We start from the raw sequence: 24,907 nt of genomic DNA on the forward strand, positions 1-24,907 counted from the left end.
TCATGCGTGACAACTGTGGCAAGAAGAGTTTCTTTGGTAAACAGCTACCATGTCCCGACAATGGTCCCGCTAACGAGGTAAATAGACAAACATGATCATAATATCCCAAAGGCAATGCAGGCTTTCGACTCTGAAAGGAGGTCCAGATATGGAGTAATGATGTATCCAAAACGTCGCTCTTATTTACCCTATACAGTACTAACCATTGTATTCAATGACCCGCTATTAACTTGCGGGTTGCAAAAAAACTATATAGCCTAGCGTCGAACTGCGCAAACTGCTTGTGTCAACTTGTGGTCCTGCTTATGAGCATTCCAAAACTTGCTGCAGTCAAGATCAACTTGAAAACCTTGTTTCCTCTACTAAACAAGCTTCACCAATGATTTCAGCCTGCCCTGCCTGTTGGGCCAACTTTCTAAACTTCTTTTGTACATTCACCTGTTCACCCAACCAGTCTATGTTTTTGAATGTTACAGGCACAGGATTGTCTACGGACAAGAAGCCTGTTGTTACAAAGCTGGATTTCTTGGTGTCAGATCAATATGGTTCAGGATTCTACGACTCCTGTAAGGATGTTAAATTTGCTGCTACCAATGGCTTTGCTATGGATCTTATCGGAGGTGGTGCTAAGAACTGGAGGGATATGGTAGCTTACATGGGACAGGAGCGCGAAAGTCTTGGATCCCCTTTTCAGATTGATTTCCCAATTGAAGACCCAACAGGAACTCTTACACCTTTTGAAGGGATCACTCGACGTTGCAATGATACGGATGTGCAGTACCGATGTTCATGTGTTGACTGCCTGCCTGTGTGCCCAATTCTTCCACCAACGCCAGATGAACAACCGCCTTGCAAAGTTTTCGGTATTTCTTGTTGGAGCTTCTCATGGACATTCATTTACACAGTAACACTTGCTGCAGCTATCGGAATGCTGGTGCTCCGCAGGAGGATCAATGGTTCAAAAGACTTGATTGGGTTCGAGCCAGTGACGCGGAATGACGAAGATGACGAGGACAGTCAGCATCTTTTGGATCCTGATCAGTATACTGGTCGATATGTTGTCAGTGCGCTGCTCCAGGAGTGGTTTTATCATCAAGGATATCTCTGCGCTAAGCACGCATGGAGGACCATCGGCATCTGTTTTGGATTAGTTGCCTTTTTTTCGCTTGGATGGTCGCGTTTCGGTGTTGAAACGGACCCAGTCAAACTTTGGGTCGCACCTGATTCAACTAGCGCAATGCATAAAGCCATCTTTGATCAAAACTTTGGACCATTCTATCGCACCGCTCAGGTCATTGTTTCTTACAAGGATGGCAATGCACCAATTGTGGATGAGCAATCTTTCAAGCGTCTCTTCATGATAAATGATCGTATCAAGGCTCTTCAGACTGAGCAAGGCGTGACATTGGCGAATATTTGCCTGCACCCAACAGGAGATGAGTGTGTTATCCAATCCCCAACAGGGTACTGGCAGGATGACATTAGCAGATTCTCGGATGCATGGAAGGATGAATTCGAAGGATGTACTAACGATCCCGCGAGTTGCCTACCAGAATTTCAGCAACCACTCAAGCCAGATATTATTTTAGGAGGATTTGATGACCAGAATTACTTAAGTGCAAAAGCTTTTATCATTACCTACGTAATCCAGAACTCGGTTGATCAAGAGATCACACAACGAGCACATGAATGGGAACTTCGTTACCTACAGTTCATGAATGACCTTGTTAACAACCGTATCGAAGGCATCAGGACTGAAGATTTGAGGATTTCATATTCCTCCGAGGCGTCTTTGGAGATCGAACTTAACAAATCCAGCAATACAGATGTCCGAACTGTGATTCTGTCTTACCTAGCAATGTTCCTTTATGCTTCATTGGCCTTGGGACGTTTTCAGGTTTCTTCGCTTAGAAGAATGGTCATCGATTCAAAGTTTACATTGGGTATGAGTGGAATTTTTATTGTGCTAGCCTCTATCTCAACTTCTGTGGGTATCTTTTCTTTCCTCGGATACAAGATCACCTTGATTATTGCCGAAGTGATTCCTTTCTTAGTCTTGGCCGTAGGTGTCGATAATATTTTTATTCTCTGCCACGAGTTTGAAAGGCGCAAGATGAACCATCCTGAGGAGAGTATTGAAGAGTGTGCAGGACGAACACTAAGTAGGATGGGGCCTAGCATCCTCTTGAGCGCCCTCAGTGAAACAATTGCATTTGCACTTGGAGGCATGGTCACGATGCCTGCTGTTAGTGTTTTTGCTATGTATGCCGCTATGGCAGTCTGGGTCGACTTTTTACTTCAGGTAACCGCTTTTGTGTCCTGCATTGCTCTCGATGCCCAGAGAGCCGAGGAAGATCGGATCGACTGTGTGCCATGCCTCCAGATTCAAGCACCTCAAGGTATTGAGACTGAGGGTGCGTTGCCGGCATGGGTACGCAAGTATTACGGACCTTTAATCTTAAACAGCTCGGTGAAAAAGATCGTTATCGCAGCATTCCTAGGCTTGTTGACAATTGGGCTATGCCTCATGCCAAGCCTCGAGATTGGTCTTGGTAAGCTCTCATGTAGTCAGAAGCACCGTCTCTGTTTAAAATTATTCATTTCTATAACGATACTGATATTGTAATATGACACTTATATAATAGACCAACGTCTGGCCTTGCCAAATGACTCTTACATGGTTCAATTTTTCAATGACCTGGACAACTACTTCCGTGTAGGACCCCCTGTTTACTTTGTTGTGCAGGATGTAGATGCAACGACACGTCATGGACAGCAACAAATCTGTGCTCGTTTTTCAACCTGTTCTGATTCATCCATCGCCAATGTTCTAGAACAGGAGCGTAAGCGACCTCATGTTTCATATATTGAGCAACCAGCTTCAGTCTGGATTGATGACTTCTTGCACTGGTTAAATCCCGCGATTGAGACATGCTGTCGATTTCGTAAACGAGATCCAACAAAACTCTGTGGACCATGGGATGATGAGGATGAGTGCGATGTTTGTTACGCAGGCAAGGAGCCAGGATGGAACATCTCCATGAACGGTCTACCTGAAGGTCAAGAATTCATGAGGTACCTTAGTGAATGGCTCAAGGCAAGTCCTGATGAATACTGCCCCTTGGCTGGAAAAGCTGCATATGGAGATGCCATCAAACTAAACGCGGCCGGCGATTGTGTTAAAATGTCGCACTTCAGGACCTATCATACACCTATGCGGAATCAACATGATTTTATTGCAGGATATAAAAGCGCACACAGGATCTCAGAGGAAGTCTCGAAGCAGACAGGCGCCAATGTCTTCCCATACTCTGTATTTTACATATTTTTCGAGCAATACATGGATATCATCCCGTTGACAATGAGACTCTTGATCGTAGCCATGGTTTCTGTTGGACTGGTGACAGCTGGTGTGCTAGGCACTGCCAAAGTGGCGCTTGTCGTTGTCGGTGTTGTTGGGATGATTATGGTCGATGTTGTGGGAGCCATGGTCCTGATGGGCGTATCATTGAATGCCATTTCGCTCGTTAACCTTGTTATCTGCGTCGGTATCAGTGTCGAATTCTGTTCACACATTGCACGGGCTACTGTTGAAGCAGAAGGAAGTCCTGATGAAAGGGTCTTTGGAGCCCTTGTTGAAGTGGGTAGCTCCGTAAGTAATCTAATCAGCCACTCTTTTTGGTCGACTGCCAGCTTAGATTCAAACTAAAGTTACAGTTTCTATATCAATATTACAGACTTATCAAACTCTTTTCTGATTATTTCTATTGCGATAGGTCTTCTCTGGTATCACATTAACAAAATTCCTGGGTATATTTGTACTAGCCTTTACGCGCTCTAAGATCTTTGAGGTCTATTATTTCCGAATGTATCTGGCAATTGTCGTAATTGGCGCTCTACATGGTCTTATGCTACTACCCGTTTTGCTGTCGCTGGTGCAAAATGAGCGAGTTAGCAGCTTCAGCTTGGGATCCTTAGGTTGGTCTCTTAGCAACGGAAGACCTTCTACAAGACGACGGCTCAGAGAAGGAAGATTGCTCCAGAACAACGATAGCAGCGATGATGAGAATGAGGATGTGCGGGAGAGCGTGGCACACGAACTGCCTCGGTCTCAGAATGGTGCATCGAACAACAGTGGACGTCGTTGATGAGGGAATCATTAAACCATTAAAAGACAATAAAAACAATGTATATTTTTAATTGGTGTAACAAAAAATTATGGCTTATGGGACTTCCAGCGCAGATAATTGTACAGCACCACGGACTACATTTCGTCCAGGCAAAGAGCGGACTCTCTATCAGAGTACCCTGCTATAAGCCATGCAAGTCGTCAGACGCACCCATAAAGTAGTGGTTACCTGCAACGTTTTGAGTCAACAGTAAGGTTATTAATGTCTAATGAATTGCCTTTTCTGCATTTAACCATAAAATAGGCTTATAACGATCTTAATTTAATTAATCAAGATGTATCAAATCCTGGAAGAGAACTCGCGCACACGCCGATAGGTTTTTATCCGCTCCATAATTTCTTGTTCTAAACCGAAATCAATCCTCTCTTGAAGACCCCAGTCTCGCTGAAGATCAATCAAATCCCCGGATTGATCGGGAAAGGTCATGGAAGGATGGATTTGAGACTGCTTCACGCTAAGTTCCTGAGCATACATTGCTCGGACTCTTGACACCCAATCTAAAGTCTCCAGAGGTGAGATCTCAACTGTATCCATTAGAGATGGCATGGACGCATAGCGATTGTTTGAAGTTACAGCTGTTGTGGACATGATTGCGCTATCAATGTAATTGACACTACTTAGGAGTTTTTCCGTATCCATTGTTTGAACCGCAGCCTCCATTTGTTGTTCCAGCTTGATCATGGCTTGCACAACGTTCCTGAAGGCTTGAATAGCCTCATATAGCTGAGTGATAACAGCTTCGATCTCCAACGTTTGTTTATGGATGAGTAGCTGTAATGAAGGAGAGGCTAAAAACGCTTTCTCCTTGCTTGATGATGAAACCGAACAGATGATATGCTGCTTTTGCTTTTGCTTCTGCTTCTGCTGAGTCTGCCATTGTATGAATGTTTGTTCTCTTTGCCGATTAATGTTAACAAGCGAAGCGAATAGATTGCAAGAATGGGCATGCTGTTGTGCCCAGACAGTGCATTCCTTATCAAGTTGCAGTAGTAGCGGAATTACATCCATGTTGAATCCGATTTAGGATCTCTGAATCATAGAGATTAAGTGATCCATGGCAATGGCACAGATGGCGCCGACACCCGTAGTTAAGCCACCGCCACCATTTTTAATCATCGAACATATTCTTCTGCTTTTTTTTTTTTTTTTTTTTTTTTTTAATTCCGCCACCTCTACATTGTCCACCATCTTACCTCAACACCTCAACTCAACTGTTTTCTTCAGAGCATGCTATAGTCTTCATTACACTTTCCTCAGTCTTCTCGGTGAGTGTCTATTTGGAGTTCATAGGCTATGGCACAAATTATTTATGTTTATCCAACTCAACTGAGTTATCTTTGTAGTCCATAGTTTCATCCATCATCATCCGACAGTGGGACATTAATTATGGGTGTGAAGGGCCTTTGGGAGCTGCTGCATCCAGTTGCACGCCCCATCAAACTAGAAAATCTATCCAACAAGTATTTGGCTATTGATGCCAGCATCTGGTTACATCAGTTTCTTCGGGGTATGCGCGACAAAGAAGGGCAGGTTATGGGGAACGCACACATCATTGGGTTCTTCCGCAGGATATGTAAGCTTTTGTACTACGATATCAAGCCCATCTTTATCTTTGATGGCGGCACGCCTGCATTGAAGCGCCTCACAATCGTAAGAGCGGGCTTTTTTTTTTTTTTTTTTTTTTTTTTTTTGGTATCTATCCATCACCTTTATACCAAAGTTAATCTTATATGGTAACATTTATACATTGCCAGCAAGAGAGGCGCAGACGTAAGAAGCATGATGCAAATATGGTGAAACGTACGGCTGAGAAACTTTTGGCGGCACAGCTTCGGTTACGTGCACTAGAACAACGCAAGGCAACACGGTACGAGTAATGTTTTTTGTTTATTTTTGTTATATTGTTTCCTTGACTGTCCTTGGCTGTGCAAGTCTTTATGTAAATGCTTTATTGCTGATCTACTTGGTTTAATTAACTACCATGGTATATGTGCAGGAAGAAAAAGACAAGGGACAAAGAAAGCAAGCAGGATGAGGCCATACATGATTCTGACAAGGATCCAATGTACTTGCAGGAGCTACAGAATGGAGATTTAAGTCCTGAAGAGAGAGCAGTTATGATTAGTGCCATCAAACCAGGGATCGATGCAGCGGTGACCAGCGGGAGCCAGGCGAAAAGGAATAAAGATAAATACCTGCTCCCCCCTATGGAGGTCGATTTTGATACGCTCTCCAAGATTCGAAGCAACGATGAGCGTTTTGGCTATGATATTGATGATGATGTGAGTCGATTCCTGAATGAATTCAAGAAGGAAGATGGCGTCGCTAATATTGACTCGGATGTTTTCAAAGCTCTTCCATCAGAAATGCAGTACGAAATTTTGCATGATATTCGCCTGCGCTCTAGAGTAACGTCTTATGAGCGTGTGCAAGACATGGTTCGGTCATCAAATACGCCTATGGACTTTTCAAAGCTACAGATTCAAGGGGTCATTCGTCGCAATAATGTAACACATAAGCTGCTCACAGTAAATCAGGCTGTTAATAAGATGGATGAAGTTGCAAAGCCTGGTAGAATTGCTTCGCAACGGAATCGACAGTATGTCTTGATCAAAAATGAGGATGGAGGATGGGTCTTGGGTGGCAGGAAGCCAACAACAGGAGCGACTGCCGATAAGCCCGTACAACTAGATTCTGATGAAGACGAGGACAAAGACAATATCGAAATCAAAGATGAAGATGGTTGGGAGAGCGAAAGTGAAGAGGACAATGATGTCGAATTTGAGGAGGTCAAAATCTCTCGAGTGGAGCCCACCATAAAGTCAGAAGAGCCTATAAATGCAATAGCCCCCAAGAAAACTGTCGACATTAATGACAGTAACTTACTTATAAATCATCTGGAAGCGTATGTGGATGAAGATGAGTCGATTGAGAAGGTTATGGCCAAGTTTGCAGAAGTCGAAAACGAAGCTGCTAGGAAGTTATCTGCAGACCCTATACCAACACGTCCTGGAGATGGGTTCCCTGGAAGTTTGGATGAAGAAAGCGGGCAGCAATTGGTCGGCGAAAAGGATACCGTCCAAATTCAGGATGCAACAAGCCGTCATTTGGTGGGAAGAGACTTAAGGTTGAAAAAGGACCACCATTGGTCCGAGGCGCTCACTGGAACCGAAGAGATTGAATCTATGGATACAGTACACTCCTTGGATGCGCAGTACTCAGACAATGCTGCGGACTATGACGACACGGCAGAAATGATTGAGGACGAGCAAACAGGTGATATCGTGACCAGGAAGGTATATAATACAAGACGCCAAGGTGGGGCGTATGAGCCAGGCAGAAGGGCGCTTCCTATTACGGAGGAGGCAGAGCTCGACAATCAGGCATTTCACGGCTACTGGACAGGGTATACGCCCGACTGCTTTAAGATCAAACACGAAGATTACGAATCCAAGATCAGAAGCTCTATTTATGAGTGGAACGAGGAAACTATCCGTGTAGAGGTTCACTCTGCAACGAGAAAACTCGAAAAATCAAGCGTCAATGATACCGTTGGTGTTGAAGCTCTTAAATTTTGGAAGGCATTTTTGGAGTCTTTGCTTCATCGACTGCAGGCAAGGCGTGTCCACATCGCCCAAAACGTACCTGTGAATTCTTCAACTGGCTTAACAATCGAGCGTAAGAGCCGACTTTCACGGACGATCTTACTGGAAGATGATGATGATGACGGAAATAATATAGATAATTTAAAGAGAGTGAGTGCGGAAGATGAGCCTATGCGGCGCCAGAAGTCTGCAACACCCATCAGCCCTGCAGATGTAGGCAGCATATTAACTCCAACAATCGCCAATGAGTCGTCACTTTCATTAATTGCAAACCAGGAAAATCCGGAGACAATGATACTATCCACTGAACAAAAAGTGCCCCTCGAGCTGCCAACAATTTCTCAGCGCCCTATTCTTGATTTCAGCTCATCGATTTTGAAGCGCCGTGTCCCCAGCATCATCTCAGACGAGGTTGAAATAGGGACGTGTGCTGAGGATTCCATAGTAAAGCCAGCTTCTGAAGTATATTTTGAGCCGCTAGAGGATTCAGTAAAGGAAGCTTCGGTTGAAGAAGAGACCACAATGGGCCCTGTAATCGAAGCCTCCACTAGTAGTTCTGCATTGGAGAGCGAAAACAAATCGACCATTGAGGTGCACTCTGAGCCTGTGAGCGATGAAATGGACAATAAACTGGCTGAGGATACTCTGGTTGAACGCCGAGAAACATCGCCTCTGCCGGACAAGGAAGTTGAAGAAATCAGTTCCAATTTGGTTTTGGCAGGAGAGCTTGACAACGAGGAAGAGGAGGACAAGGACGAAGATGAAGCTCATGAGATGAACTTGGAGGACGAGGAGCAAAATTTCACTAAATTATTCCCTGACATGGCCAATTTACCGGGTGTAGTAAATCCCAGGGAGGCATCACCAATCGCGTCAGCTGTTGAATCCTCGCAATTAACACTTAGTGTGGAAGAGAAGGAGGCATTGGATCAGCAAGAAGCGAAAAAGATGTTTGAAGAAACGAGGCGATTGGAAAGTGAAATCAAGGTTTTACGGGATCAACATCGAAAACACCAACGAGATGCAGACGATCTAACAGAAGGTATGGTAGCCGAGACTCAAATGCTCTTACGGCTTTTTGGTATTCCATACCTTGTTGCTCCCATGGAAGCAGAGGCTCAATGTGCTGATCTCCAACTACGAGGTGTTGTTGATGGTATCTTGACGGAGGATAGCGATGTCTTCCTCTTTGGGGGAGCTCGCGTTTTCAAGAATATGTTCCGAGAAGAGAAGTTTGTGGAGTGCTATTTGATGAGTGACATCGAACGTGACCTTGGTGTCGGAAGAGACCGATTGGTGGCATTAGCTTATCTCCTTGGAAGCGACTACACGGCAGGCATCAAAGGCATTGGCCTAATTACCGCAATGGAGATCATTCGACTGTTCCCAAAGCTGGAAAACTTTGCACGATGGTGGAGAGGCGAGCAATATAAAATGGAAGGGGTTGGCGACGCTAACAAGGGCGATAGTGATGGCGGATTGACAGAGATGGAACTAGATTCAATCGATGAAGTAGCCCTTGAGAAACTCGTAAGGACTTTTTTGTACTCTCAATTAATTGACTAGTATGAAATTCAACAGTTTTAAATCATTTTCTCTTTCATACTATACTTTGCATATCATAGGCGAAACAATGTAGAAAGATCCATATACCACCGACATTTCCAGATCCTCATGTCGCAGAGGCCTATATTCATCCATTAGTAGATGATGACCCAGCCAAGTTTCAATGGGGGATCCCAGATTTGGATGGCTTACGTGATTTTCTTCGTAAATCATTAGGATGGGACCGCAGTGAGGTTGATCGAGTCCTGTTACCCATAATTCGGCAAATGTCAAGTAAACAACACCAAACTCAAACCTCATTGGATAGCTTCTTCGATGCGTCTGTCGGAACCGGCGGCTTTCAATCACCTGCCAGGAAAATTGTGCACAAGAGCACGCGCTTGAAGAAAGTTGTTGATCGATTAACGGGGCATGACCTACAAAATGAAGGGAAAGGTGATAACAAACCGATTAAGAAACCTTCGACTAAGCGAAAGTCTACAACTTCCGAAAAGGACAAGTCTCCTGCTAGTACTAACAGTGAGGATGTGGTCAATGACTCAGAAGTCACCAAACAAGTGGCAAACAACAATATGTGCGACGAGGACAATGTCGATGATGATGAAGAGGGCTTTGTGGATGAATTGGAGAAGAAAAAGCGAAGGACTAGCCGGAGCAAGGGCATAAGGAGCACACAAACTAAGGTTCCTGAGGCGGTTGTTGCTGCTAAACGCCAACTTCAATCCAAAAATGTGAATGTTAAACTGGCAGAGCGTAAGCGAAACCATGCGGCTATAACCAAAGCCCCATTAGCATCCAAGGCGACATCCACAAATACAGAGAATAACAATGATGAGCATATCATAAATAGCAAACGTGCTAAACAAGGGTCTGATACCGAGGATAGTGGTAGTGACGAGGACCAAGACAATTCTACGCTTAGTCACTGGGACCTGCTTGCAGAGCAGCAGCGCAAACGATTGTCACAGGACCAGGATCAGGATCAGGAACGGGAACAGTCCCCAAGAAAGGGGAACACGGCATTCGGTGTAGCTTCATCATTGACAGCGATGGTTTCGGCTTCGAACGTCGCACGATATGGATCAAGCTTCCGAAATAAAGAAACTGGCGGTGATGGCTCAAAGTCTGGGAAGCGTACAGCACAGGGCGTCAAAAAGGGGAGGGTCTCTAAAAGATAGTCGTCTACAATATGTAATATGAAAAAGTATGTCTTTTTATTATAGACATCATAAGAACATACAGATTTATTATTATTATTATAAACATTTTTGATGACTCACTGGCACTGTGATATGTACAATATATTATCTTTGTACTTGCGATTTACCATCAAAGATATCCGATACACTCTTTTTTTTACTTCCCTTCGGACACAATGCCTTGGCGGTGGCTGAAAGGAATGCAAAATGGATATAAATGGCGGAAAATGAAGCCTAATCAAGTAGACATTTTATTAACTAAATATTCATTGCTGGTTATGAAGCTGCAATTATATTCTCGTTATCATGACAACGGGGAAAAGAAAAAAATAAAGAAAAGAAAGATTTAGTCCAAATGTCATGTTATGCATCATATGTCAACTGTGTTGTTTTAAAAGATCGCTTTCGAAGAGCTGCCCTCAGCATGGTTTGTCCATGCTTCTGGCGCCATCAGTGAAATATTGTGATAATAAGGAAATTAGTGAAATCGATTTTCACTTGTTAAGTCGGTTTGGACCTTGATCTCCAAGGTAAGATGGTTATTTTTTTGGGTTCTTTATTTTGTATCTTGTTTATTTATTAAGAAAAGCTCGCTCTAACTAGATTTGTATTAAATCCCTAGGCACGGTCCCTTGGATACTTGTTGTCGATGTCAACGAGCACTAAACTTCCAAGAAGTGCTCCACATGCGAGGATTTTGTTGGGCAATTGAGATCCGACAGCTTTACTGCTCCAACTGCAAGGCATACATCCATCGCGACATTATGACAGGCCACAACACCCGCAACGTTGTTCGTGAATATCTCTTCAATCAAGAGAGGCCTCTGTATCTCCAGCCTATTGACGCGAAGGGATAATACCCTTGGGTGAAGTCAGATCAAAAGAAACGCAAGCGAAGAAGCTCTGACCCGCAGACCAGCTTCAGAGAGAAACGAAGCAGGATGGTTAGGTGTGCTGCACTTCCACCCTAACGAAGCTCTTTAATCACGTGACTAGAAGCCGCTGACGTAGTTTCAGATACAAATCTTTGTATTCCACCAAGGTTGGTCTATGAAGGATAATTCTGAACTTCGCCATATTAAATTTTTAATATCATCTCTATTCTCTAATTGCTGTTAACACATTTACCATGGCAAGACCACGCAGTCCAGACTCGAGCGACAATCGCTCTCCCTCTTCAAAACGCTCTCGCCTTTCCTCACCAGGAGATGGCTCACCCACTGGGCTTTCCTCGATCCGATCACCCTCCTCCATTGCAGCTTCTAAACTTTCAGGTAACCACGGGACATTACGTTCCGACGCCATGGACATGGACATTGACAGAGAAAGTCGAGTCGGGGATAAGAGTAGGGACCGAGACAGAGACAGAGACAGAGACAGAGACAGAGACAGAGACAGAGACAGAGACAGAGACAGAGACAGAGACAGAGACAGAGACAGAGGCAGGGAAAGGGATAGGGACAGAGATAGAGACAAGGAAAGAGATAGGGACAGAGACAGAGAGAAAGAAAGAGAGAAGGAGCGAGACCGCAAGGCTAGGGACAAGGACAAAGATAGAGACAGGGACCACACTAAGTCCTCTGATCGCGACCACCACTACAAAGAGAAGGAACGTAGGGGTGATCGAGACCGTCATTACCATGATGACGGTAGTCGTGACAGAGAAAGTGGAAGAGATAGGGAGCGGGAGCGAGATCGTGACAAAGAGAGGCGCTCCAAAGATAGATCGAGAGATAGATCTAGAGATAGGGATCATGGACGGACGCGTGAACATGAGCGCGATCACGATAGGCATAGCCGCGACAGCAGAGACCGCCATAGTAATAGGGATCGCCGCGGCAGTAGGGACCATCATGAAAGCAGAGATAGGGATCGCAAGGGCCAGGATCGTGACTATGAGCAAGGCAGAAGTCGCAGTCAGGAGCATTATGAGCGATCAGAACAATCAGATAGGCCTCAATCTCTGTCTGGACCTCTGGATGACCAGGAGAAGAGCACTATACCCACAACAGGAAAGGAAGGCACATCTTCAACTCCTATAGCAAACGCTCCAACAGTCTCATCTACGTCCCCCGCCACTATCGTTACTACCAATTCGACCATGCAGCCTGCTCCATTCACACCAATTGCCGTGACGCCTCAAGCAACTATGGTAATTTTTTTTATCTTTCTTCTTATATGCAAATGTGCGAACATTTGATGTTGACTTTTAGAATCTTAAATGGTTGGGAAACACTGTCTAATTAGGTCAAGGCCCCTATATCGCTCTCGCTTCCATCTAATGCTTCTACTTCTTCAGCACCCCGCGCTATTTCCGCTGCATTTGGTGATACGGACGTTATTCGAAAACGTCGTGAGAACGTATTGCAATGGAGATTGGAGCGCGAGGCCGCCAAGAAGGCAGAAGAACAAGCGAAGCTTGCCGAACAAAAACTTGCTGAAGCTCCTGAAAGTAATCTAGACTCCACAAAGTCTGTCATAGAAACTCAAGCGGAAGTAGCATTAGCTCCAACAAAACCCTGGAGTTGGGATGATGATGATGAAGAAGAAGAGCCAAAATTACCCACAACAAAGGGTTCGGACGAGAATGGAGACGTTATTATGGAGGATGTAAAAGAAGGCGAGACTACAAAAGCAGAAGACGTTGCTATGGAAGAAGATGAGATTGACCCATTAGATGCTTTCATGGTCGATGTCACAGCGGAAGTCCAGCAGCTGGAGAAGAAGGAGCAAAAACGAGATGCTAAGCTTAAAAAGACTCCTGGTGACTCCGAATCAGCAATAAGCTCGGCTCCAAAACTGGCCACTGCTGATGACGATGATGAAGAGGATGTTGCTGAGTCTTCAGATGAAGAGGATATTCTTGCGATGGCTGCAAAGCGGATTAAGAAGAAAGATATCCCAGCAGTGGATCATTCCAAGATACAGTATGAATATTTTAGGAAGGACTTTTATCTCGAGCCTCCCGAGATGGCGGACATGACTCCAGAAGAAATCCATAGTTTGAGATTGGAGCTTGATGGGATCAAAATCCGTGGGGCGGATTGCCCAAAGCCCATTAGGAAATGGACTCAAGCTGGACTTCCTCCAGGATGGTAAGTCATTTGAACAACGCAAACGTTTTTATTTTTTTATTGTTATTATTTTTTTTAGATTCTATCGTTTCATCAAGAATTATAACCCATCGCTCTTGTACTTTCCATAACTAGCATGCAGGTGATCAAGGACAAGCTTAACTATGCAGCGCCAACACCCATCCAGTGTCAGGCAATTCCAGCGATCATGAGTGGACGCGATGTGATCGCAGTAGCCAAAACAGGATCTGGAAAGACTATTGCCTTCATTTTACCCATGCTCCGCCACATCAAGGATCAACGCCCTCTTGAAAACATGGAAGGCCCTATTGCGATCATCATGACGCCCACTCGTGAGTTGGCAGTTCAGATCCACAAGGAGTGTAAAAACTTTTTGAAGGTATTGAACTTGCGTGCAGTCTGTGCGTATGGTGGTTCACCAATCAAGGATCAAATTGCTGAACTTAAGCGCGGAGCCGAAATTGTTGTTTGTACGCCTGGAAGATTGATTGATCTATTGTGTGCTAATTCAGGCAGGGTGACTAATCTGAGAAGAACAACCTTCTTGGTCCTTGATGAAGCAGACCGGATGTTCGATATGGGATTTGAGCCACAGGTAACGATCGTAAATTTTTAATTTTCAATAATGAAAGAATCAGGTATTGACTCTTGACCAATCCACTTTCCAATAATTATTCATGCTTCACATAGGTTATGAAAATTGTTCAAAACGTTAGACCACAGAGACAAGTCGTTCTTTTTTCAGCAACATTCCCCAAGCAGGTAGGTGAAAGTGATCCAACTTAATGTTGAGTGTGTAGAAAAAGATTCAAGTCTTCTGCATATTCCTTACAGAAAACTCATGGTCTGCCTCTTTAAAATATGATAGATGGAGGCTCTTGCTCGCAAGTTACTGAAACGTCCTCTCGAAATCACGGTCGGCGCACGTTCGGTTGTTGCTGAGGATGTAACGCAAGTCGTGGAGGTCCGCGAAGATGATACACGGTTCAATCGCCTGCTTGAAATATTGGGTCAAGCTTATGTGGATAACCCAGAACCAAGAGTGTTGATCTTTGTTAGCCGACAGGAAGCAGCAGACAATCTACTGAGTAGTCTCATACGGCGCGGATATGTTAGCATGACCATTCATGGTGGCAAAGTAAGAGATTAAAAAAAAGCCTTTGGTTGACACTTTTGGAGATAATATGCAGGCAACTAAAATACCAATCTATATTTTTGACAATTTGCTATAAATAGGACCAAGTGGATCGTGATAGTGCAATTGCAGACTTTAAGTCAGGGGATTGTCCAATTTTAATCGCAACTTCCGTTGCTGCTCGTGGTTTAGATGTAAAAAAACTGGGCATTGTGATTAACTATGAATGTCCCAACCATATGGAAGACTATGTACATCGTGTAGGCCGTACTGGTCGCGCAGGCAACAAAGGCATTGCCTATACCTTCATTACTCCAGAGCAGGAGAGATTCGCACCCGATATCGCAAAAGCACTGACTAATAGTAACACTCCAGTGCCTGCAGAACTGCAGGCGCTTGTGGATTCATTCCATGAGAAGGTCAAGTCTGGAGATGCCAAACAGAATGCCTCGGGATTTGGAGGCAAAGGTCTTGAAAAGTTTGAGAAAGAGCGCGACAAGGTTCTGGCCATTCAGAAGAAGGTAATTTAGAAATGATGATTCAACGCCACTGGCAACACCATTGCTTATAGCCTTTTTATGTATTACTTTAAGTGCTGATGAAGGTTATACTTCTTTATCGGAATTTAGACGTATGGTGCTGATGATGACGAAGATGGGTCTGACGGCGAAGGAGGAGAGAAAGAACTCGTATTGGAGATTAAACAAGTCCAGCCGGGTATCACAGCAGGAAAAGCAGCCGCTTCGGCCGAAGTTATCAATGGAAGCGATTCAAGCGAGATTAATAAGAACAATAATGCGGCTATGGCTGCAGCAGGTAACGTAAGCAAAACCCTGAACAACTCTGGTAAGATAGCAGTACCAGGCGATCCTTCAGAAGGTAATTTATTTGAAATTTATGCATCTTAATTAAATGCGACCTGGGTGGTATCATGCATAGCACTAATGAAGTTTTGGCTTGATTTCTATCCTTATATCATTCGGATATAGCCCTTCGAAAGGCCAAAGAGGCTGCAGAAGCTCTAAGCCAGTCGCTGGGGGGTGATGCCAAACAGCGTGCCCTTGAAGTCATTAATAATTTGAATCGCAATCGACCCGGGGCGACTGGCGTAGGGGCAGATTCTGGTGCGATTGGTGCCTCTTCAGAACGTGGTGGGGCTCCTGGCAGCGGAGCTGGTGGAAGCCATCGAGACAGTGGTTTTGCACTGGAGATTGAGATCAATGATTTCCCTCCTAAGGCGCGTCTGATGGTGACACAGAAGATGATGATCAATCAAATTTCTGAACACTCGGGCGCTGCCATCACGACGCGTGGCGTGTTTGTGGAGGAAGGTAAGCAACCACCCCCAGGCGAGCGCAAGCTGTACTTATTTGTCGAGGGTGACTCTCAATTAGTGATTGACAAGGCCAAGAACGAGATCAAGCGTATCTTGACGGAAGAAACCATGCGTGCGGTCGAAGCCACAAATCGAGGAGGTGCAGGATTGGGTCGCGGCGGTGGGGGACGCTACCAGATTGTGTAGACATACTAGAACAATCATTGTGCGATCCATTTCTTCAGAATAATAACAATAATAATATGATGATGATGACCCTTTGAGTCTTTTTATTATACTACTCTCCTTGGCTAGCATAGTGGAAATAGAGTGGTATACAAACACAAATATTGATGACAGCTACAGCTGCGATTCCAGCAAATACCCACTTTTCACCACGAGTGAACCCCATCGATGTTTGAGCCTTGACCACCCTTGCCTCAGCATCAATGACTTCAGATGCAATTGCATCTGTTAACGGGGGGGCAAGCTGTCCTCCGTCCTCCTCTTGTGTCTCTCCATCAATTTCGCTTTCATGATCCTGCTGGGGGCGATAATGGTGATGGTGTCGGTCGAGCTTCCGCATTGCCTTGCGTAAAGACCTCTTCCCAAAGATGGACAGGGTCACGATGGAGCACACGATAAAAATGCCATTCATAATCAAAATGACGATATTTTTGGTCTCCAACTCTGGGTTATCGATTCCAGAGAGACCCTTGAGCAAGGAACCGATCCAAATACCGAGACAAGATCCTGGAAACACGCCGACTAAGGTTGCCCAGACAAGAGTGTGAAGCGAAATTGAGGTAATAGAAAAGAAGTAGCTGATCAAGTTGAAGGGGATTGGTGTCAGGCGCAACATTACGACTATTTTCCAGCCTATTAGGAAAAAGATGATAAAGAGAGGTATAAACATTAAGTTACTCTTCACATCGGTCTTGCCTTTTCTGAAGAACCTGAATAGTATGTCCAATATTTTACCATCATCTTTGATCACTTCGTCCAACGCATTGAATTTTGGATGTTGTGACATCATGCCCTTGACCCAATCATAAAAGATGTAACGGCCAAATAAAAACGATCCCATTGCACCAAAGGCATCTCCAACAAGAACAATAGCCAGTGCAAACGGTATGGGCTTGAACAAAAAGCCTGCTCCAATGGTAAAGAGGGATCCTGGCAAAAAAAGCCATATCGCAATTGTATAAAACAAGATAAACAGAAGAGCACCCATGCTCTTATGGTCATCAACATAACTAGCAAAATATGAAATAAAAAAAGGAATAAAAAAAAAAATCAATATGGTTGTATTGTTTTCCCGGCACTGCTGCGGAGCTGAGGAAGAATGAGAGCATTTCCTGAAACAAAGGGAACACGTACTGCAAAATCTCTTTGACACGATCTTGTACCCTGAAGACAGTGAATGCCAAGACCACCAATGTTATCAGTGTCGTCAACAATAGTGCTCGAAAGTATGTATGTTTTGTCCAAGTGCTAGGATGAAGTCCATTTTTAATTGTCCATTCAGTCCACGTCGTTGTCAATACCTCGTTCTGTTGTTGCTCATTAGTATGCCTTGATATCGAATGGGTTGATTTTCGTGGGAGTGCCTGCATACTGTGACCACTACCATCTTGAGTACGGTGTAGACTAACTTTTGTTCCTGCATCTTCTCTTGGCGTGGGTGTGATTAGAGGTGACTGTTCAGAGACTCGGTTCCGGGAATGATCTATTTCATCATTATCTTCTTCATAATGTATTCTGACTACTGAAGACAACACATTCTGATCGTGTTGTTCATACTGTTCGTCTTGCTGTTCAGTCATCGCGGGATATATACAAGAATATGAGAAGAGAAAAGAGAATAGGGGAATAAAAGAATATGTTTATGTACAAGATTTAAAGTGAACAGGGAGGAGGGAAGGGATAGATGAGGAGGAAGGAGAAGTAAAAAGAAGCGATTAAAAAGTTAAATAGGAAGGGTAAATGTTTGACAGAACAAGTAAAAATGTGAAGATCATACGCGTGTATTGATTACCAGCCAGTGGACTGACAGGACAGACAGAGCGAATAGAAAAGACGATTTGTGATCATGGAGAGGGGCTTTAACAAGGGTCAGTGTAGAAAAGGAGAGAGCGAGTTGAAGTGAGAATATCTATGATCCATTGAAAATGTGCGTGTGCACCTCTGCGCCCACATGGACATCCCACAATGAGGTCATTTTGCCTGCAAGTGCCCATCACTAAAATACAGCTCTTTATTTTAATATTAATACTATTGATGTATTTTATTATATCCACAATTTCTACACATATTCATATATTTATACATAAATATTTATAACATTTTATTTACCAGTTCGTGGCACAAAACAATGACGACGGACGCTCTCTCAGTAAAAATACACTAGGATAATTCGCAGTGACTGCATGATGGCTTGGATCAGCGACACTGTACCCCGGGCAAGATCATCTGCACCCCAGACCACAACCTCTGCCAACCCTACCACCCGAAGCACACACCAGAGGATCAGCAAGACCACTAAGCCTTCCCAAGCCATGATAGCGCATTGCATCCAGAATGGCCTCCGACTTAAGAACGCATCATGCGCCAAGAATAGAGCCAGACTCATCTCTGTGACTTTGCCTATCCCAAGGATATCATGTATTGCCAACGTCATGCCCGCTCTAGGTGGATAGTGCTGGTTACATTGTGAATTATGGAGATAGCAAGCATGCTCCTGAGTCTGAGATGAGATTAAATGGCATTGCTGGTGTCCATTGGCTCGTTGGCCCTGCTGTTCATGGTATGGGCGTGATGTTATGGATTGATCACTGAGGTTATGCGACGGGTGTAGCATGATCTCACCCCTACCACAACCACTTGTATGCTCATCTGAGTCAGATTCTGAAAAAAAGGAGTTGTCATGATCTTGCTTAGTTACCACTAAACTGTTCCTCTTTATACCAAAATACTTTTCTCTCTTGGCCTGGCGTTTCTCTATTATTGAAACATCAGTATCTGATTTGTTGGCTTTAGTTGAAATCCATATCCTTGAAGTTTTGCTGAGAGTTGATTCATCGTTGCAGCATTTACTACAATCCCATCCCTCTTGCTTGAGCATGGCGTGTTCAGACCTCCCCACTCGACTCTTCCATCCAGTCCAGAGCGCTGAAGACCAACCTGCTCCGTTGCTCGAGTTCTGCCCCTGAATGGTACATGAGTGTTTAGGTGATTCTTTATCCTTTTTGCTGAACAGCCCTCGTAGCTTTGGGCTTTTGGCATTGGTATTCAGGTCCGAGCATAGCCTCGGCTCTTGAGGAGCTGTTGAAGATGGGAATAAGGCAGCAAGAGGGGAAGATAATCTATAGGTTATAGTAGTAACTGAGTCCTGGTCAGGAGTTTTTTTTGTTGGCTTTGTGACCTTTATGACAGGTGGAGTACGTCTAATACGGAACTCTTTTATCTTTTTGACATTGCTATTAGAATCGGATGTGGATGAAGGAGAGGAAGAGGCTGTTTTGAGGAATGCCCTGAATGGTGTGTTTGAAGAGGAAGTCATTAGAGATATGAATAGCAACTATATTATACAAAGTAGAAAATATATTTGCACAGAACGCTTTTTGTGTCGTGATGGGGAGTGTGAATGAGCCGATGTGCAATAATAGAGGGCTTAGATAATTTCTCTTATTGACGATCGCCCGCCACAACAAACACAGCGAGAGACGTCGGGACAGCACAGAGAATCAACAATTCTGCGATTTCGAGTACTCCCGCATCCATTTCCTCTCTTTTCTTCTTTTCTCATCACTCCACATCATACCTTACACATTCGCTATGATCGCATCTCGCTTCATTCGTCTCGCTGTAAGAACCAAACAAACAAACGAACAAACAAACAAACATTCATACAGAAAAAAAAAAAAAAAAAGCTTTGAGGATTTCACACCATTCTACTTTCACATAATTCAGGATCTTTATTTTTATCATGATGAATATTTATATGATCTCAGCTATTTTTTATATTTTATCGCGATGCATGGATAAAATAATGGCGATTTATTGATTTGTCTTGAAACCATCAGGAAAGGTCAGGAAGTAATTTTTGTGGATGGATTGGAGGAACATCACAATGATCTCTTGCAAATATGCAATCTTTGATCTTTAAAGATCTCGTTACAAAAATTTCAGGAGAGATGAAAACTACTCAAATCATCACTTCGTATAAAGATGCATCACACCAACTCAAACGATGTTGCTTGAGAGCACGAATAGCTGGACAAAAGAAAAGTTCTTTGTTAAGATAGTCTCTTTATATTACAAACCTCTGAGCTCAACGTTTTTTTGTCTTGAACATACCTTTTGACCCATATAATTAGGCCCCCGTCTCGCGTGCTGTTGCTGCCCGTCCTGCCGCTTTCATGGCCGTTCGCAGCTTCACCTCCCCTTCGGCCCCTTCGCAAGGTATATATATTTCTCACTTGATAATAATACTGATGTCTTTTTGCTGTGAAGAAACAAGTGGTGATCTGACTTTGCTGACTTCTTTCTCGTCATGTCTCGCTATAGATATCCTCAAGGACTTGTACATCAAGGAGCTCAAGGGTTATAAGCCTGCCCCCGAGGTATGCGTCCGTTCACACATGTTCATAATCTGTTTTTTTTTTTTTTTTTTTTTTTTTTTTTTTTTTTTTTTTTTTTTTTTTTTCCGGTCCATAAAAACTGGCAAGTTAACGAGTATAGAATGGTTAGCGAAATATTGACCTTTGAATTTGCGCTACCTTTTATCTCTCATAGACCAAGGGTGCTGATGCCTCTTCCCAGGTCAAGGAGTTCAAGACCCCTGCTACTCCTGCTGTAAGTAAATTTTCCTTTTTTTTTTTTTTTTTTTTTTTTTTAGCATCGCGTCATCCAACTCTATCCCAGCAAGTACCCTAACATAATCATCTCGCCGTGTTTTTAGGCCCCTGCCGTTGATGCCAGTGCCGATCTTGCTGCCTGGGAGACCGCCAATGCCGAGATTGCTGATGCTGTCTCTGAAGAGGCTGTTGAGGAGGCTGAGGAGGAGGAGGTCGAGGAAGAGGAGGAGGAGCATCACCACTAAGATGTCTTCTGTTTAGAACCTCGTCTATTCTATCATATCATTTTCTCCCCTCTCTCTAAAACTCTCATGTACTTGTCCATCGTCTCTCTCTACTCTCGAGTCTTTTGCAGAAACCCAAAGGACAGTTCAAAATAAATTTAACCAGAATATACACATCAAGGTTCTTTGTTCTGAGAAAAGTGTCATTTTGATAATAGAATAGGGATGAACAATAATTAAAGAATAAATATCTTATTTGATGGTGATATTGCGTTTAAAAGGCTCGTTAGCTCTGATAAATCCTTAATGGCGTGCTTTTCTGATACTAATGCCGTTAATAGGCCTCCATCATCTTTGTTAGAACTACTACAGACGCGTCTGTCAGTGATCACTTATCCCGTGGCATGTAGTGAAAGAGTGAAATACATAAAAAATAGGAATGAGGTGTTTCATAATTTCAATATGTCTTTACTTTTTATTGACAAGGACTGATGGCAACATTAACAAATTAGAAAATAATTAGACAATAGAGGCGAACAATTATCCAGAGTGCTTTTTTACTCGGTCTCTGAAGGGAAGGTCAAAAGAGGAGTCAGTTCCTTCAAGACACCTTCCGTCTCCTCTGGACTGACAATCCAGAGGGTACAGCAGCTGGAACGTGTAGCAAAATCATTTCCAGTTGACAAGAACTAAAGCATCCAAAACACAAACATTAAGATGTTTTAGAATATAAATTACTAGATAACAAAACCTTATCAGTAATGGGTCCTGAGCAATAGTTCATAATATTCATACCTGATCACCAACGTGAACAGTGGCATCGGGTGCAGTCCCAAGATAACTTTGGAGTACCTGAACGCCAATTAACTTATTACCACTGTTACCAATTATATGAAGGAATGATGGGCATGGTTAGATCTCATTAACTTATCTTTTCCTGTATTCAAACTTGAGGACTGCATGATGCAACGTATGTGAGCCAACTTACATATCAACAAAGACATCACTTCCACCATTAAAGACACAGAAGGGGATAGCGACTTTGGAAGGGCCGGACATTTGTTGGTACTCCAATAGGCGTTGTTGGGTCGAAAGCACACATTCATCCAGTTGTTCACGCGCAATCTTGGCGCCCTCGAGAGGGACAATACCTACAGCACGCAGCTTACGTAGGACGGTAGTCTTAAGGTTCATGTTAGAGACGCAACGCCTCAAGTTCTCTTCAGCCACATCCAACAATTCTTGAATATCTTCAGACTTCCAGGCAAGCATATCAGCTGGCTGATACATTCTGAGGAAAAAGAAAAAAAAAAAAAAAAAAAAAAAAAAAAAAGTATTATGACTTGTTAGAAGTATTGTACTTCAACAGCCAAGGGGTACTGATATCATTCACTACAAAAAAAAAAAAAAAAAAAAAAAAGTTCCAGGAAGCTTACTCTGGCACGATGTAAGTGAGTCCTACGACGCCTTCCTCAGTAGCCCCACCCTTTTTCCATCCACAGCGGAAGAGGTAGTTACACTCGCCTCCAAGGACGTAGAATCTCTCCAGTTGCTTCTCTGACAACTTATGGTTGCGGAAACTGCGTAGAAGGCCTCCCAGACGCTCTTCATACTTACTGGCATCACCAGGATAGCCGGCTGCGGTGACAATAGCGACATTGAGGCCAGCACGTATCAATGTAATCAAAAGTGGGATCAAAGACGAGGTTTCGGTGAAACAGGTACCATCATCGTACAAAGTCATATCACCATCACTTAAGAGCAAAATATTGAGAGTGTCCAATTAAATTTTAGTTATTCACAGCCGCATGAATTCTTTCCTCGCAGACAATGTTCTCTCAAAAAGGTTCATCACTTACAAGGTGATCAATTTAAGGGTAGGTGCGATCGCCATGACTTGAGCTGTGTTCAAGATCCTAGAAGGCAATAAACGAAAAACTCATGTCAGATGTTTGATATCATAAGAGAACGTATTCGATGGTATATTGCTTGCCAATGAGGATTCATTATCCGATACTGGCCGAATCCATATGCGCACCTTCTGATATCGTTAAAGCTTGGAGGAACGAACCGCCTAGCTGCAATGGAATGTTTTGCATTCGCATTCAAAAAAGCGGCTTCCAGGGGCAATGGTGTGAAAAAAGACGCGACTGACGGTACTATCCTGTGCAACCGTGAGTGCTCAGGCACGCCTTTACGGACTTTCCGACGATGTTCTTCGATCATGGCCTCGACCGACTTCATTATCTCAAGGTAGCGCTGAAGATTGGCATCAACCATAGGTTTTTCTTCCTCCTGATAATCATTATTATCTTCATCCCCATTACCGGCTTCTGGTCCCTGTTGGCTACCACCCCTAGCGTCAGATGGGGTTAGGACCGGCTTACGAGGTTTAGCATGTAAAACGAAAGGCGTGAGAAGCAAGCCTTTGATAAACTCGATAAGAGGATCGCGTTTCTAAAACATAGAACACATCAGTGTGAGATTTTAAAGAAGGATACTTACAAAAAAAAAAAAAAAAAAAAAAAAAGAGTAAAGTCATTGAAGCTTCATGACAAATTCATTCATTTGTGCCTTACATGAGCACGCAATTGATAGTTGATCTATTTATTTTATTTTATTTTATTTTTTAAAAAAAAAAGAGAAGAAAATAGATTTAGCTTGTGGTTGGATATTCGGATATGAAAGGTACTATACGCTCGGCCCTGGTTCCCAATAGGGCTTGTCTTCGGAAGCTTACTCTGTAGGAGGATGTCATATTGAGGTGGCGCCAAGAGAATTCAGTAGGAACTGTGGAGAGTGTGTAATGAAGGTGATGGTGTACAAGACTGGATATAATATACAAAAACAAGAAGCATACAAAAGAAAGAAGAAAGAAGGAGCCCCAGATGTTTTCCAAAGAGTCTTAAATATTGGGGTTCATGTAGTCCAAGTCTGGTACACACCTCCCTGAAAATTGGAAAAGTAGTGGATGATCCCAAAAAAAGGAAAGTGGTGGATGCACGTCGTTGATTGGTTGATGTGATGAGCAGCTCGAATTCGCGTTAAATACGTCACCGTAACTGTAAATCATCGCCTTCTCGAAACCTGCTCTAGACCCCATACACTCGAGGTACTGTAACAGAAGCCCAAGGAGCTTGAACTACTTAAGCATGGAACAGTAGTACCATCACATAAGGCTAAGTAAGCAGTATCGGCTCGCAAGGGCTGGATGAAGTGTATGCACGTGTTCGTTTGAGGCCAACATTAGAGTCGAAATTGCTGCGCCCAACCCGTTAGCTCACTTGCGAGACATCGACAAGGGTTATGGGTATGTTACAAGGAAGATGCCTTGAGGTCATTTGATATGTCTTGGATTAGCTTGTCATTCTCACTGCGATATCAAGAAATAATTACTGCGTGAACGTCCCAAAAATGTGCCAGATTATTGAAGGCTGTTCACTCAAACAAATGCGTAATCGTGGCCTATATGCCTCAAGATGAGATACTTGGAGTGCGTTACTCAACAGCTTGAGTATCGCCTGCAGAGTGCCCTTCTTACCATATAAGGGCAAAAGAATATTCCTTGGAAAAGGACTTTCACACAAACGTCTATACCGACTTGAAGAACATTGCGCCATAATCACCTAAAACTCTATATAGCTAATTTACATTAATATTAATATCCGTGACATACAATAATAGAAAAGAGGTATAAATACTCTTTTCTATTATGAAAA

General features: G+C 43.4%; 8 protein-coding genes across 8 annotated transcripts; 4 read left to right on the forward strand and 4 right to left on the reverse strand.

The window, feature by feature from the left end:
• Window positions 1–2: 2 nt before the first annotated feature.
• BCR41DRAFT_378971 (patched family-domain-containing protein) lies at window positions 3–3,888 on the forward strand (the record flags this gene model as incomplete). The annotated part of the gene is made up of 4 exons (XM_022027185.1): window positions 3–77; window positions 257–2,552; window positions 2,646–3,652; window positions 3,826–3,888. The coding sequence occupies 4 exons, from the start codon at window positions 3–5 to the stop codon at window positions 3,886–3,888; spliced, it is 3,441 nt and encodes a 1,146-aa protein (XP_021876927.1).
• Window positions 3,889–4,236: 348 nt separating this feature from the next.
• On the reverse strand, window positions 4,237–5,215 carry BCR41DRAFT_362015 (hypothetical protein). The gene has a single exon (XM_022025655.1). It carries the CDS (start codon window positions 5,196–5,198, stop codon window positions 4,470–4,472), a length of 729 nt encoding a protein of 242 aa, XP_021876928.1. The 5' UTR covers window positions 5,199–5,215; the 3' UTR covers window positions 4,237–4,469.
• Window positions 5,216–5,361: 146 nt separating this feature from the next.
• BCR41DRAFT_425617 (hypothetical protein) lies at window positions 5,362–10,644 on the forward strand. The gene is made up of 5 exons (XM_022030608.1): window positions 5,362–5,455; window positions 5,534–5,840; window positions 5,945–6,057; window positions 6,187–9,325; window positions 9,421–10,644. Exons 2-5 carry the CDS (start codon window positions 5,577–5,579, stop codon window positions 10,537–10,539), a joined length of 4,635 nt encoding a protein of 1,544 aa, XP_021876929.1. The 5' UTR covers window positions 5,362–5,455; window positions 5,534–5,576; the 3' UTR covers window positions 10,540–10,644.
• A 2,017-nt stretch (window positions 10,645–12,661) lies between these two features.
• Window positions 12,662–16,312, forward strand: BCR41DRAFT_374584 (P-loop containing nucleoside triphosphate hydrolase protein; the record flags this gene model as incomplete). Its single annotated transcript, XM_022026882.1, has 8 exons — window positions 12,662–12,712; window positions 12,808–13,655; window positions 13,770–14,250; window positions 14,346–14,417; window positions 14,524–14,793; window positions 14,892–15,311; window positions 15,420–15,636; window positions 15,780–16,312. 8 exons carry the CDS (start codon window positions 12,662–12,664, stop codon window positions 16,310–16,312), a joined length of 2,892 nt encoding a protein of 963 aa, XP_021876930.1.
• Window positions 16,313–16,371: 59 nt separating this feature from the next.
• BCR41DRAFT_389699 (snare associated Golgi protein-domain-containing protein) lies at window positions 16,372–18,237 on the reverse strand. The gene is made up of 3 exons (XM_022028149.1): window positions 17,486–18,237; window positions 17,087–17,361; window positions 16,372–16,984 (listed from the first exon to the last, which is right to left on the reverse strand). Exons 1-3 carry the CDS (start codon window positions 17,929–17,931, stop codon window positions 16,404–16,406), a joined length of 1,302 nt encoding a protein of 433 aa, XP_021876931.1. The 5' UTR covers window positions 17,932–18,237; the 3' UTR covers window positions 16,372–16,403.
• Window positions 18,238–18,402: 165 nt separating this feature from the next.
• On the reverse strand, window positions 18,403–19,738 carry BCR41DRAFT_362023 (hypothetical protein). Its single transcript, XM_022025656.1, has one exon. The coding sequence runs from the start codon at window positions 19,665–19,667 to the stop codon at window positions 18,498–18,500; it is 1,170 nt and encodes a 389-aa protein (XP_021876932.1). The 5' UTR covers window positions 19,668–19,738; the 3' UTR covers window positions 18,403–18,497.
• A 190-nt stretch (window positions 19,739–19,928) lies between these two features.
• BCR41DRAFT_362024 (ATP synthase complex subunit H-domain-containing protein) lies at window positions 19,929–21,253 on the forward strand. Its single transcript, XM_022025657.1, has 5 exons — window positions 19,929–19,972; window positions 20,485–20,569; window positions 20,675–20,730; window positions 20,903–20,962; window positions 21,069–21,253. The coding sequence occupies exons 1-5, from the start codon at window positions 19,943–19,945 to the stop codon at window positions 21,207–21,209; spliced, it is 372 nt and encodes a 123-aa protein (XP_021876933.1). The 5' UTR covers window positions 19,929–19,942; the 3' UTR covers window positions 21,210–21,253.
• Window positions 21,254–21,642: 389 nt separating this feature from the next.
• BCR41DRAFT_389701 (IMP-specific 5-nucleotidase) lies at window positions 21,643–24,104 on the reverse strand. Its single transcript, XM_022028150.1, has 8 exons — window positions 23,929–24,104; window positions 23,768–23,791; window positions 23,227–23,645; window positions 23,048–23,104; window positions 22,625–22,942; window positions 22,177–22,479; window positions 21,984–22,065; window positions 21,643–21,877 (listed from the first exon to the last, which is right to left on the reverse strand). The coding sequence occupies exons 1-8, from the start codon at window positions 23,944–23,946 to the stop codon at window positions 21,746–21,748; spliced, it is 1,353 nt and encodes a 450-aa protein (XP_021876934.1). The 5' UTR covers window positions 23,947–24,104; the 3' UTR covers window positions 21,643–21,745.
• Window positions 24,105–24,907: the final 803 nt, after the last annotated feature.

The sequence above is a fragment of the Lobosporangium transversale genome (genome assembly GCF_002105155.1).
Source record: "Lobosporangium transversale strain NRRL 3116 chromosome Unknown BCR41scaffold_52, whole genome shotgun sequence".
NCBI lineage: Eukaryota > Fungi > Mortierellomycota > Mortierellomycetes > Mortierellales > Mortierellaceae > Lobosporangium > Lobosporangium transversale.